General features: G+C 48.3%; 1 protein-coding gene across 1 annotated transcript in view; it reads right to left on the bottom strand.

Annotated features, from left to right (window-relative positions):
• Positions 1-14,320, bottom strand: part of LOC138822817 (polycystin-1-like protein 2) — a 67,541-nt gene that overhangs the window by 16,525 nt on the left and 36,696 nt on the right. The window contains exons 24-31 of the mRNA XM_070015742.1: positions 11,133-11,368; positions 10,680-10,776; positions 8,948-9,126; positions 7,740-7,886; positions 6,187-6,386; positions 5,580-5,797; positions 4,936-5,152; positions 609-837 (exon numbers count right to left, since the gene is read on the bottom strand). Of these exons, the coding sequence (XP_069871843.1) occupies positions 609-837; positions 4,936-5,152; positions 5,580-5,797; positions 6,187-6,386; positions 7,740-7,886; positions 8,948-9,126; positions 10,680-10,776; positions 11,133-11,368 (1,523 nt within the window). The remainder of the gene's footprint in view (positions 1-608; positions 838-4,935; positions 5,153-5,579; positions 5,798-6,186; positions 6,387-7,739; positions 7,887-8,947; positions 9,127-10,679; positions 10,777-11,132; positions 11,369-14,320) is intronic.

Raw genomic sequence — 14,320 nt, 5'->3', positions numbered from 1 at the left:
GCTTGTTAGGCAGAGCTCTACCACTTGAGCCATACCCTCAGCCGTTTTTGCTTTAGCTATTTTCTGAATAGGGGCTCTCATTTATGCCCAGGCTTGCTTGGATCACAGCCCTCCTATTTTCCCTTTCCATGTAACCAAGATGACAGGTACATACCACCATACCCAGCTATTGGTTGAGATGAGGCTCTCACTCACTTTTTGCCTGGGCTGAACTTGACCCTCAATTCTATCAATCTCAACCTCCTGAGTAACTACAACTACAGGTATGATGCTATGCCTGGATTAAAATTTTACTAGTTATTGCAAAACACAATGTATTTTCAGTTTGAATCAGGAGATAGGCATTATTCCCATTTTATAGATGAAGAAATAGGCTCAGAGAGGTTGAGGGCTGGCTTGAAGGTACACAACCAGGAAATAACTATATGAATATAGTTACACTTGGGGGCTGTATCTTCCAAAAATAGCTCTGTTCACCAGAATGTTCATAGGAACCCTGAATCCCTTCCTCCTGGGAGGTCAGCGGGGAGGGGAGGTATCCTTTTAAGGTTGGTCAGGATGTGCTATCCCATGGCCAAGCCCACTTAGTCCCTGGGGAAGTGGATGACCTGGTATGTGCTGGGACCCGGGGGCCACACTGTCCTCCGAGACAGCGTTTCAAGGTCTGCAGCTGCCTGAGGGCCTGAGCATAGCTGTGGTGCTGTGGGAAGGCCCTAGGCACCACCAGCCTCAGCTCCTTCTCCACATGCTCCAGCTGAAGGTAGAGACACTGCCTGCAGGTACTGTCCTTCCAAAGGGCACTCGAGGCCAGCTCAGGCTTGGGGTGTCGTGTTTTCCCTGGGGGACAAGAGAAAAACAGCCAGTTGGTACTGAGTGATTAGTGACAACAGTCAATCTGCTCTAACACACACAGACATACACACACACACACACAGAGTTAAGAGAGCAACAGCTTTGAATTAAAACACTTGCCACGCCATGAGACATCAGAGGTGCTGAGAGATTGAGGGTGAGGCTTGTAAGGCTGGCTTTTCAATTTGAATGCTTTCCTTTTAGGTTTATTTAAAAGACAGTTTCAAGATTTCCTTACACTCAAAAGAGGAGAGAAATGCCAAGTGTGGTGTCACACAACTATAATCCTAGCTACTCAGAAGGAGGAGGCAGGATGGTTGTGAGTTCAAGCATAGCCAGGAAAAAGTTAATGAGATCATACCTCAAAAATAAAGTAGGTGGCACTAGTAGCTCACACCTGTAAATCCAAGCTATTTGGGAGGCTGAACCAGGAGGATCATGGTTTGAGGCCACTCCAGGCATACATGTGAGAGACACCCCCCCCTTCTCAACTGCCATTTAGGTGTGGTGGGATTCATCTGCCACCCCAGATATGTAGGAGGCAGAGATCAGGAGGATGTAGGCCAGAAAACAGGGTATTGTGCCATATTTCTGTCACCCCAGCTTTGATCAGAAGCCTAAAATAGGCAGATTGTAGTCCACGCCTATGTCCAGGCAAGAAGCAAAACCCTATCTCAAAAATAACCAGGGGCTGGGAATGTGGCTCAGTTGTAGAGTGCTTGCCTAGCATGTATGAAACCCTGGGTTCGATTCCTCAGTATTATATAAACAGAAGAAGCCAGAAGTGGTACTGTGGCTCAAGTGGTAGAGTGCTAGCCTTGAGCAAAAGAAGCTCAGGGCCTGAGATCAAGCCCTAGGACTGGCAAAATAATAATAATAATAATAACAACCAATGCAACCAGACACTTGTGGCTCACTCTTTTAATCTTAGTCACTTGGGAAGCTGAGAAGAAGAAGACTAAGTTTGGAGGCCAATCCCAGGTAGAAAAGTCCACAAGACTGTCTCCACAGAGGGAGGCTGGTGGTGGTGCCTGTGATCACAGTGGATCTTGGCTCAGGTGCATGCCTGAGTGGGAAGTAAGACCTTATCCTAAAAAAAAATCAGTGAAAAACAAGGGTAGAGGTATGGCTCACTGCAGCATGCCAACCTAGAAGGTGCAAGGCCCTGAGTTCATGAGGTCAGAGAGAAATGCCATGTTCATCACCCCACTGTAACAGTTACCAGCTTTTACCCTATGTGTCTCATCACTGCTACACAGTGTTCTCCTTCCAAAGTATTTTATAGCCTATCCTTGATAAAGCTGTCTCTCATCTACAAATGCACAACTGTTCGAACCTGAATCTAAATCTTATTTTACCTGGTGCCAAGGAGGGTTAGGGTTAAGTTTTGTGTGTGTGTGTGTGTGTGGTTGAACTCATAGTTTCGCATTCACTGAGCTTTTTCACTCACAGCTGGTGCTCTACCACTTGAGATGTTCCTCCAGTCCAACAATATAAGTGTTCACCTTGTGTCTCAGTATTTTTTTTATTATGAAACATTCTAAACATACACAGATAGAGTAGTGATGAGAGGTAACTGCATCACCCAGCTTCAACACAGACAGCTTCCGCATGTTTTACCCACACACACCCACCACCTCCAGGAGGGCAGATTCCAAAACTTGTATCACTTCCTTAAATAATTTAGACAGTTCTGGAGAAGGTAAGGACTTTCTGATAGGATATCTGCTATGTCATTGTGTGTCTTTAAAATGATTGACAGTCATCCCATCAAATACCCAGTCAGTCATGATAGATCTTGAGTAGCTTGTTCAAATTTCAGATTTCTAACTTTCTCCCTCCCTTCTTCTCTCTCTCTCTCCCTCCCTCCTTCCCTTCCTTCCTTCCTTCTTTCCTTCCTTCCTTCCTTCCTTCCTTCCTTCCTTCCTTCCTGCCTGCCTGCCTGCCTTCCTGCCTTCCTGTCTTCCTGCCTTCCTGCCTTCCTGTCTTCCTGCCTTCCTGCCTTCCTGTCTTCCTTCCTTATGCTAAAGATCCAATCCTGGGTCTCACAAGTGTTTTTTTGTTTTGTTTTGTTTTTTATCACTGAGATATATCCCCACCCCTTTAAATTTGTATGTGTTTGTTTTTGAGACAGTCACATTCTATAACCCAGGCTAGCCTCGAATTAGAGATCTTCCTACTTCAGACTCCCAAGTGCTGGGATTACAGGCATGATATACCATGCCTGGCTAAAATTTATAAAAAAATAAACATCGTTTTGTATATGTATAAATCACAGAAAGAACACATCTATTATAAGAAAAGAAGAACAAATTCAAATCTTTCCACTATTCCCTTTGACTTTTAAGAGAAACTGGATTCTATAAATGGAGCTGGGCCTCAGCGCTGGTCCTGAGGTGAAAGGTTGGACAGGTGTTTGTCTTCCCAGGGGCTTTGTGCATAACAAAATAGAGCTCTCTCCTTCATGGCCCCTTCCCTAGTCACTAGTGAGAGACGAATGGGAAAATAGAATGTGTATGTGGGGAAGGTTGTGGTTGGTACACCCATCACTGATAGTCTTTGATTCCCACTAGGTAAATGCCTGGAGCAGAGTCCAGTCCTACTTCTGTCTGACTGGAAGCCTCTCCCTCCACCTCCTCCCAGACTGGCCTTCCTCACCGAACTTCAGCTAAAGAGTCCAACGTCCACATTCTGTGTCGCAAGACTTCTGCTCATGTTTTGGGAAGATACCATCCCTGCCAATCATAACATTGTCAGGTGCGGCCTAAGCATTTTCTGTAGCTTATGATCTCACTCAGTCCTCACAACAAGCCACAGAGCTAGGTGGATCAACACCTCTGTTTTGGAGAGGAGCAGCCTTGTAGGGCTTGAGCAACTTGCCCTAAGCTGCAGAGCTACATTGGCACCTTGGTGATTCCCAGAATCTCCAGTCTAGCATTCTTCTCAAAGTCCGTGGCCCACTGCCAGCATGTCTAGCTGTGAGTGCCAAATCCCCCAAACCCATGGTCAAGTATGGGGTGCAAGCAGTGATGGCCTTCGTGGGTCACCCTGGGCATAATCCTTCCAGTGGCTGGAGCATAGGGTCAGACAATCCCAGCTCTACAGTAAGGAGGTGAGACCTTGCCCAAAGGGCAGGCGTCCTCTACTTCAGTGGTTGACTTAAGGTTCAGTTGGCCTCTCCCCACTTTGTCAATGATGGAAAACCTACTACACAGATAGGAAGGTGCCAAGAGAGAACCCAGGAGACCAATTCAAGCCAGAACAGTGTGCTATGGGTGGAACTTTTAAAAAGGAAACAATGTTACTAAAATCCAGTTGGATATTGTTGCGAAAAGCTTGGCATTTGACATCTGCTATCTTGGCCAAATAAGATCAGCAGGCAGTAGAAGGGCACTGAACCCTCAGTGGAGCCAATCCAGACTCCCTTGACATTGATGAGGAGGAATGACAGAGGTGCTAGAACTTCCATCTGTGTGTCACCACCCTGCCCACCACCTTGTGCCCTAAAGTGGATCTGGTTCTCATGCAGCCCTGACACTTGCTAGGGAAAGAAGATGGGGCTCAGAGAACTGAAGCAAGCTGTCCACAAAGCTGGTCCCTGAGATAGCCGGGACTCAAAGATGGGCCTTCTAGGCACGGGGAAGCTGAATGGATGGCCCCTACTTCAGGAGGCTCTGAGTTCAGGAAAGGAGGTTAAACCACTCACACCATTCATTTTCTGCCCACAAACATTGAATGCGAGGAGGAACTTAGGGGCCAAAAGCTTGGGACCTGAAGCCCTATGGTAGCCTGGGAAATATGGGCTGATCTCCAAAGAAAAGCCTTATGGGACTAAAGATCAAGAAGGAATTGTCCAGGCATAGCAGAAAGAATGTTCTGGAGTACAGAGTTGGCATAGGTTGAGGGTATGGTTGGAAGCAGCTTGGCATTGCAAGAACAACAGGTTTCTGTGATACAGAAAGGGCAGTGAGTGTGGCTTGAGCAGCAGCCGGTGAGGGAGAGCCCAGAACAACTCCTGGCGCCCCTGGCGATACAGACATGGCCCTGGCATCTGACTCCACGTGAAGGCAGGAAGCCACTTACCTTCTACTTGCATAGATCCAAGAGTGAGTGTGACAGGGTCCTTGCTCTTCCTGGCTTCTTCACAGAGCCTCCGCCCTGCCCTGTTCTCTGGACAAACGATGTCTTCCACCAAGGCCAGGAGATCGTCGAGCTCCATCGCTCTCGAGGAATTCCAGCTTGAAGCTGGCGATGGCACCTTCAGAGCTTTAAACAGTAAGCTGACGAGTCTCCTCATATCCTGCAAGACAACGGGTCAGGGAGAGGGGGCGTGAGCCACAGGTGAGGGGGTGCATCACAGAGGCCCCGAGTGCAAGCCCTGGGCCCCGCACACCCCATTGGAACCACTGCATTGTGACCTCTTATGAACTTCCGTTCCCTCACTTCCTCACCTCAACCCACAGCATGAAGTATGTGCTCAGTAAAAGCTTATTGAGCGCATCAGGATGGAGTCTTTTCTGGGGGCTTCCAGTTTAGCAGTCTGGAATGGGGTTGGAATAGTTTGTACCCAGTAGATACTCAAAAAGTGTTCCTATGTATCTGTGTATATTGAGCTGATGAATCATGACAATTCCTACTGCCAGATGCACAGGGCTCTAGACCCCAGGCCCGGCCTGCGGCCCGCCTCTGCGGGGCCACACGTTCCTCAGCTGAAGTGGAGGACTTGCCTTGGTCACTTCGTCAGGAGTCAGAAGGACATCGTCCATGGGCTGTGGTGAGGAAGTCGGGCTAGTGGACCCGCCACCCTGGTTCCCAGTGTTCTGCTCCTTCGTGACCCGAGGACGGGCATTTCGAAAGATCTGGACGATCAGGAGGTTGATGGGGAACATGAGGACGGAGCTCTCCAGCCCAATCATCACTTCCTGCCAAGTGAACTCAATTTTACCTGCGGAAGATGGAGGAGGAGCTCAAAGAGAGACATAGCCACTAGACCCCCGGCCTGTCACCCCTTCCAGAACGTGGCTAAGCAACGGAGCACAAGCCAGGCCCTGCTCCTGGGAGGTCATCGTAGGATGGGGAGGTCTTGCCTGCGAGCACAGGCTCCGTTTTCCTGGGACCTTGGACCATGCCAGGTACTCTGTGCTAACCATGAGATTTATGGTAAGAATGGGCCACATGGCCTCAGCTTGGCCTCTGAGGGCCAGGGTCCTCCGTGCATGCAGTCAGCCATGTCCACATGCCCCAATAAAGTATGGATCACAGTGGCATGGCTGAGCCAATGTGGATGGATGGCCACCAGCCACGAGCCCTGACCATCATGACCGTGGGAATTACCCAAGTCCATCTTCTGCTCAGCAGGGTGCTGGGGGACACCCCAGAACATGATACTGGTCAGCATGGTACAGAGGAGCAGGGAGAAGCAGCAGGACACCCTCTGCACTCGTGTGAAGCTGCTCCGAGCCGAGCGGCTGAAGATGGAATACCAGATGTGTCCTTCCTGGAAGCCCGCAGAGGTTTTCATGAAAAACAGGTGGCTGCAGGGGAAGAGAGAGGGACAGGCAGACATTGAGAGGGACAGGGATGGGAAAGAACTCGTCTCTTTGGAGCAACCCTAGGTAACAGGGAGAAGGAAAGGGAAAGATTTGCATCCAAGATTTATCACTTGCAAAGACATAGATCATCATAGCAGCATCTCAGGGGGTTAATACAGAGATGCTAGAAAGAGCTGCTTTATCACCACAGCCTGTACTCTTACCAGCCTGGGGGCCTCAGGAAAGGGAGGTTACTCTTTGCGTCTCAGTCTATAAAATGCGTCTATAAAATGGAGGCAATAATAGAACCTACCTCGCTAGACCATTGAAAGGACTTCAAGCCCTCTGTTTTCATCTATATGGCTGGGGCTGTGAAATAGGGCCTTGCATTTTCTACTCAGGGATGGCCCTGGACTACAATCTTCCTACCTGTGTCTTCCAGGTAGCTGAGAATATGAATATATACTTGCACATGCAGCTTGTCTGTTAACGCAGAGGTCTTGTTAACTTTTTGCCAAGACTGGATAGAACCATGATCCTCTTTTCTCTGACTTCTGAGTAACTGAGATTACAGCATTGTCTATCATACCCAAAGTCATTTTTTTGGGAAAAAATGAACTCTGGGCCTGGGTGCTGTCCCTCAGCTCTTCACCTCAAGGCTAGTGCTCTACCACTTGAGCCACAGTGCCACTTCCAGCTTTTTTTTCTGTTTATGTGGTGCTGAGGAATCAAACCCAGGGCCTCATGCATGCAAGGCAAGCGCTCTACTGCTGAGCCACCTTCCCAGCCCCCAAAGTCATTTTTATAAAGCATTTGAAACAGTACTAGCATATAGGTGAGTGTTCAAATAATTACTTTTGCTATAATTTCATTATAACAACTACAGTATAATAACATAACCAGAATATTTTCACTTTATTTGTAATTAGAGCCTTATGGGGTTTAGGAGAATAAAAGTTGCAAGGCAGAGTCTGAAAACAATACCAGATTTTTTAGTAAGAATATGTACCATGTCCCTGTGGATAAAATGGAGTTCATCACAGGTGTTAGTCCAGATTTCCCACAGCATGAGCAGAACTGAATTCCCAGCTGCTGTCTATTCCCACTGGGTGGGGGGGACACACGTCCCTCCTGGGCCCTAATTCTCAACAGGACAATCTGGTCATGATGCCCAGGCCACTGGCCAATATATTTTTATTTTATTTACCAAAGAACAAAGAAAAGAGCATTGTATGGTAGTACACACCTGAAATCTCCTCACTCAGAAGGCTCAGCAAGATGACTAACATAGAACCCATCTTTAAAAAAAGGTGGGGGGAGGGGAGGAACAGCTGCTTAAAAAGAAAGAAAAAGTACCTGAACTGCTTCCTGTCCTGCTCCGTGGCCACTGGAAACACCTTGTCAAGAACACAGTCTCCAATATCAATGGACAGCCACGAATTGCAGAGGAAATACCACTTCTGGTCCGTCGCTGGGTCATACACCAGCACGCGGCTCACATACCTGGACAATGGAGCCATGGGTGTGAGGAACAAGGCTTCTTGAGGCCCTGGTGAACAGGAATTCCTGGGAAGACTGCATGTTCTTTGCTGTTGGTGCTAGATAAAACCCGGCCACCTGTGTGCTCAGCCAGTGGAAAGCTGGCTCTCATAAGTGCTCACTTCTTTACAAGGCAGAGGTGGAGGACACATCTGAAAACTATGGGCCCCTACTCATGGCACCCACCTAGGACCACTGTCCAATCACAAGGGAGCCAAGCCAAACCAGCTGTCTCCTGTGATTCTAACCAGACAACAAGGCTACCATCAACCTAGGCTCTCACCCAGGCTGATTTAGGTGAGGGAGGAAATAATATCTTCCTGTGGGGAGGCCAGATACAGCAGTCGCCTTCTCTGTTGCTGTGTAGTCACGGTGGGAAGGCCACCCTTGCCTGCCAAGGCAGGGGCACAGCCAAGGTGCCCTGCACTGCATTCTCTCATTTTAGAGAAAATGCCCCATCACACATGCAAAGGCCCCCTGTGTTGAGCCATGTGCCCTCCTGGGGTACCCAGCACCCAGTGACACAGGGCCCGGTGTGATCAAGATCCAACTTGGAGCAGCTCCAGGATCCCTCAAGGGGTTTGCTGAGCTTCATCACAGCTCAACACACCTCTCTGCCCATCCTGATTCCTCCCTTCCTAGGAACGCATCCCACAATGCCCATAAAGGGCACCTCACATGTTCAACTCCATCTCAGTGTCCGCTTCCTGGGAATTAAAAACAGCAATATACATGCCATGCTTTTACTTTTGCTTTAAGCTGCCAGTGGTTGATATCACTCACCTGGACCACAGTCAGGTCAGTGCTGGGATAGGGCTAACCCTAGATACCAAGGCTATAGCTTCCATTCCTTCTATTTACTGATCTAGTGCATGTGTTTGGACCAGGGACCTCTCTGACTCTTGGTTTCCTCATCTATGAAACATGTTTGGCTAAGATTTGTCCAGGCCAGGAAGGCAGCCATGTGCAGTATCTTACCCTGGCCTGCGCTTCCCAGGCCCTTGTGGTTTGCCTTCCCAACTCACCAGGATGGCTGGTCCCCTGAGTTGTCATGCCATAGCCTGAGGCTCTGCAGTTCTCCCAGGGGGAAAAGGGTGGAAAGCAGGAAGACATCCACTCCTCCTCGCTCAAACACTGGGAAGTCGGGGTCTGACAGGTGGTGGGGATCACTTTCTCCATCCAGGCCATACAGGGTGATGGTCACCTGAAATCCAGAGACCAGAAGTGGCTACGCCTACTCGGTAACTGAGCCCCTCTGGCTTTGTTTAATTGGGGTGACCAGAAACCAACAAAACCCAATCATGCCTGGTCCTCTCACCTCCTCTCCTCCCATCTTGAAATAATGATATGTTCAGTGTTGCTCAGAGCGCTTGGGACACGAATGCAGGAGTGTCACTGCTGGTCACATTCCTGGGCCCAGTGCCAGTGGTTCACGCCTGTAATCCTACTGACTGAGGAATCTTTGATCTGAGGATTGTGGTTTAAAGCCAGCCCAGGCAGGAAAGTCTGTGAGACTCATCTCCAATGAACTCTAATCTCCTCTTATCTCCAGTTCCAGAAACTGGACGTGGCTCCAAGATTTGCTTTTCTGTTTCTATCCAAGGGTTTACCTGATTTTTGGAGTCAAACTGGCATTGTGGCAGATTCTGCCTTTATTTCAGAGTGGGCTTCCAAAGCACTTTTTTTACCTCCACTATTAACATCACGGGCTAGGTGTCTACATACCTGCTGAGGGTTCCTTGGGGGAAAAGTCATCTCTGGCTGAGAACTACTGTTCGAGGGGAGCCCAAACTCAGGCAATGTGAGTTTGAAATATGGCTGCAACTCTTTGTGAAGAGAAATGTCCTATGCATCAGAGACTTATGCTTGACTTGTCAATCAGAAGTCAGTGGATGCTCATTGGATGTGTGAGGAGTAGTTCCTATGTTCCTTCAGCCAATATTATTGAGCACTGACTCTGGGTTAGACAGCTGGTCTAGGACCTAACACATGGCAATCAATGAAAAAATTTCATCTTTAAAGAGTAAAAACGAAACACAAATAGTAAATATTGCTTAAAAATAGAAAGATAAAAACCTCACCCTCACACAATCTAATTTCATTTTGGAAAACTCAGCAGTGCTGGTTCTTGATTCCTAACTGTGTCCCACAGACCCCTTAGTTTAGTAAGGGAACATATCCAGGCCTGGCTGATGTCCTTGGAAGAGGGAAATGGCTCAGGGCAGCCTTCACTGAGGACGTTCAGACATCTCAGGGGTGCCTGCTGCATGTGTACTGTAGCTGATCACTCGAGGACTGCAGTGAATGAACATGTAGTCACACCTGACTGCTTAGGTCTGAGTAGCTCTTCAGTCCAACCCCCAAAATGTAATTTAAAATGGGCTGATTTCAGATGGTGGGTGTGCTTTCCTTCTTTCTCTCCTCCCCACTGTTTCATAGATTGTGTTTTCCTCATCTTTCCTTGAAAAGTCCACTGACTGTTTTCTCTATGTGCAGATTTACTTTTGGTCAACAAATTTAATGCTGAGTGACTCTGGAGAGGAGAAGAGCGACCTGGCCCTCTTAGAAGCACTCTGTTATCCTATGAAGTATTGGCATCATAAGGTAATATATACTCTTTCTACTCAAATACAAAAATTGAAAGAGAAAGATCACCAAGGACAAAAATCCACTGTGCTGAAGTTCATCCACAGTGGCAAAGCAGCACTTAACTAGGGGACACCAAGATCAACCAGTGGGTGTGGGGCTGTGGGGTACCTTTGCGGATGTAGCTGCTCCCCGTCGGTGTCCCGTGTGGACTGTCACCAGGTAGTGGTACTGGGCGAAGGGGTCGTTGTCCTCCAGCACTGTGACTCTCCTCTGGACAAAAGGCAGGGAGGACTTGGCTCAGTGAGCTCACCCATCACCCACCAGCCAAGAATGAGCAGAGCATTGTCAGATCAATGCATACCACACCTCTTTCATAGAGTAACCTTGAACATTACACAGGTTAATGCCCAGTTTATACTAAATCTTCCAGTTTGTCAGTAGCATCATCTCCCCCAATAATTTGATAAAAAGGTGACATTTTATAGCCAAAGAGGGTGAGAGCCAATTGGTCTGAGATAGCCCCAAGCGTTAGGCCCTGGACTTGCAGCTGTCCTCTCAGGGCACATCATGGGGAGGGGGTGGCCCCTCGTGCTTCCCTCCTAGTCCCAAGGGCCATTCAACTTCACCTTGGCCTGATCCTCTGCATCTTTTCTCCTTGCCCAGATCACCACCAACACGTAGACCAGGCAGAGGCAGCCCACGGTGGTCACAACCACGGGGTTATCCTCGAAGGTGGCGAAGAGTTCAGCAGTCTGGTGGACATCCACAGCATTGGGCATCACCAGGAAGGTGCTTCCAAAGAAGGTGAGGTGGTTGCAGAGGCAGTGTGTCTGGGAGGCGGTGGTCCGCGGCCCCACCTGCAACCCACCAGAGTTCGTGAATAGACATGCTGGGAAGTTCACGCCCGGCTCACTCGAGCCGAGGAGAGAAAAATGACTTCCACTTTGGGAAGGACATCCTATAGTCAGGCTTCCGTATCCATAGAGTCAGACAGCTTCAGTCAAAAATACTTTTTAAATAAACGAGTCTGCACTGAATAGGTACAGACATTCTCCATGTCGTATTCCCTGGGTGACAGAGTATATAGCAACTGCTGAGATAACATTTGCGCTTCATTAAGGTATCATAAATAATGCAGAGATGGTCTCAAGATACAGAGAATGTTCACGGGTTGCCTGCCTACTACATCCCTTTAAAAAGTCTTTTTAAATCAGGTCTTGCTCTGAGGCCAAAGCTGGCCTGAACTTGGATCCTCTTGCTTCAGTCTCCCAAGTGCTGGGATTACACACATGTACCACCATGCTCAGAAAATATTACACCTTAGTATGTAAGAGAGTGCCTGTGGATTTTAGTATGCATGGACAGTTGTGAAACTGATGTTCCTCAGATATTGAGAGATACCGCTGGGACATAGACTTCAGGAATCCCTCAGGCTTCTTTTACTTAACTAAAAATTAATTTTAGCTGGGCTTTTGGTGGCTCATGCCTGTAATCCTAGCTATTCTGTTTGGGTGGCTGAGATCTGAGGATCACAGTTTGAAACCAGCCCAGGCAGGAAAATCTGTGAGACTCTTATCTCCACTAAACTACCAAAAAACTAACACTAAACTACCATAGAAAGCCAGAAGTAGAGCTTTGGCTAAAAGCACTGTGGTAGAGCACTAGCCTTGAGCAAAAGAAGCTCAAGTCAGAGCCCAGGCTCTGAGTTCAAGATCCAGTACTGGCATTAAAAATTAAGTTAAAAATTCAGAGAACTAAAAAATAAAATGAAAAAAATTCAGAGAACTGGCCAAGTGCAATAGCTCATGCTTATAATTCTAGCTACTTAGGAGCCAGAGATTGTGAGGATTGCCCAGCAGTCTGGGCAAAAAGGAAAGAAAAAAAAAAAGGTCACAAGACCCCATCTCAACCAATAAAAATCTAGGTGTGGTAGCGTACACCTGTATTCCAGTTATACAGCAAACCTCAAATAGGAGACTCATGGTCCAAGCCAGCTGGTCATAAACTCAAGACCTTATTAGAAAAACAACTAAAGGCAAAATGGACTAGAGGTCTGACTCAAGTGATAGAGCACCTGCTTAACAAGCACAAGGCTCTGAGTTCAAATTCCAGTACAATAAACTAGAGACAGGCAGACAGACAGAATTGAGCATGCTAGACAAGCAATCTGCCATAAGCCCCATCCCCAGCCCAGAGACTATTACTTGGGAGAAAGATCATTTCCAGTGGGAGCTCCAAGCATCCTGTCAATCTGCCTTCCTTGACTTGGAGACATGTTGCAGGTGAAGTTGGATTCCCCATGGTCCCAGCACAGAAGCACCCAGTATCACAGATTTGTCCTGAATCCCTCCTACCTTTCACACATCAGATGCTCATTGGAAGGACAAGCATTTGCTGGGAGTTAACGCTGTGCCTGGAAGGGCCAGCCGAGGGCCCATCAGGGTGAGCGCCTCATCTCAGTTTGCCCAGACTCTTCTTGCTTTTCAAACTGAAAGTTCCAAGTCCGCAGGACTCTGAGTCTATAACGAACTGAGCCAGTCTAGAGAGCCATGGAAGTGTGGATGCCGCTTGGGCACTCAGCCCTCCCTTGTGCTGAAGAAAGCACAGGTGGGCAGGGGGGAGCCAAGGGGGCTGGGGCAGGCATCCTCACCCATGGCCTTGCCTCACCCCTGCAGGGTCAGGGCAAGCCACCCCCTCAGCCAGCTGTGACCCCCACCTCAGAACATCTGGTGGGTGAAGATTTAATCCAGCCCTCCAACCCGTCACTGCCTTTCATTCTAGGCTCTGTTGCTGTGTGGAAAGAGCAGCCAACTAAAGTGTTCTGTTTCCAGCACCTGGTGAGGAAGAACTCAAAGCCCAATGATGACCCAATGGGAAATTCTGCCTCTTCCTCTTAACGAACCACCTGCAAAGGCCGGCCCCACATACTGGCATAGCGCCAACCACTCATTACAGACTTCAGGTGGGTCTTAGTCCTGTGTTTGCTCTGTTGTGTTTCTCACTGTTTCCTAACCCTGGTCCGGAACTGGCACACAGCTGTGGGTCTTACAGGAATACCTGACACCCGGAAGGGGTGCGACTGGTTTCAGAGAAGACATTCAAGCAGGGCTAGAGTCGGAGTGTCTTGATTTATGCCCAATATCTTTGCCCTCCAAGGCCTTCCCTTCCTCCATCCTTTCCTCCTGTCAAGGTCTCAGATTCCCCATCCTGCTGCCTGAATGCTGGTATTATAGGTCTCCAGGGGTTTGACAAAGACCTTGAGGTCATTGGCTTCCCTAGACTTTTCCAGCACCAGGGTCCCTTTTTTGAGAAGGGAAGGTTTCTGGGGACTGAACCCAGAACCTCAGGCATACAAAGCCGAGTGCTCTACCTCTAAGCTACATCCCTAGCTGCCCTGTGAATATCTGAAATCAATGTGCAGATGCTCCTGTGATGGTAATAAGTTATTGAATAAATGAAAGGAGGAGCTTGTAGTCTACCAATGGGTGATAAATTGTGATTATACGTGGAGATGAGGGAAGGGGATGAGTACTGTGAAAGTTCAACCGTAGAGCACTTGAGGCATGTGGGAGGGACAGGACAGTCGAGCTGGAACCGATGGAAGAAATGGAGCTTTCTGGGCAGGAGTAAGTAAGAAGGGCTTTCAGGAGGAGAAAATAGCACACACAACTCATGGAAGGGGACAGGATAGTTCCAAGAGGGCGCTAACAGCCTCATGGCCAAGGACGCTCTTCAGGACCATCATCATCCTCAGCTTCCTGGGGGCAGAGCTGAGTTGAGACAGAGATCTGATGGCAATTATTAAAGCC

The sequence above is a fragment of the Dipodomys merriami genome, unplaced genomic scaffold, assembly GCF_024711535.1.
Source record: "Dipodomys merriami isolate MVZ:Mamm:240054 unplaced genomic scaffold, mDipMer1.0.p SCAF_116, whole genome shotgun sequence".
Classification (NCBI taxonomy): domain Eukaryota; kingdom Metazoa; phylum Chordata; class Mammalia; order Rodentia; family Heteromyidae; genus Dipodomys; species Dipodomys merriami.
The sequence above is the reverse complement of the archived record's forward strand: the minus strand, read 5'-3'. Positions and strand labels throughout refer to the sequence as shown.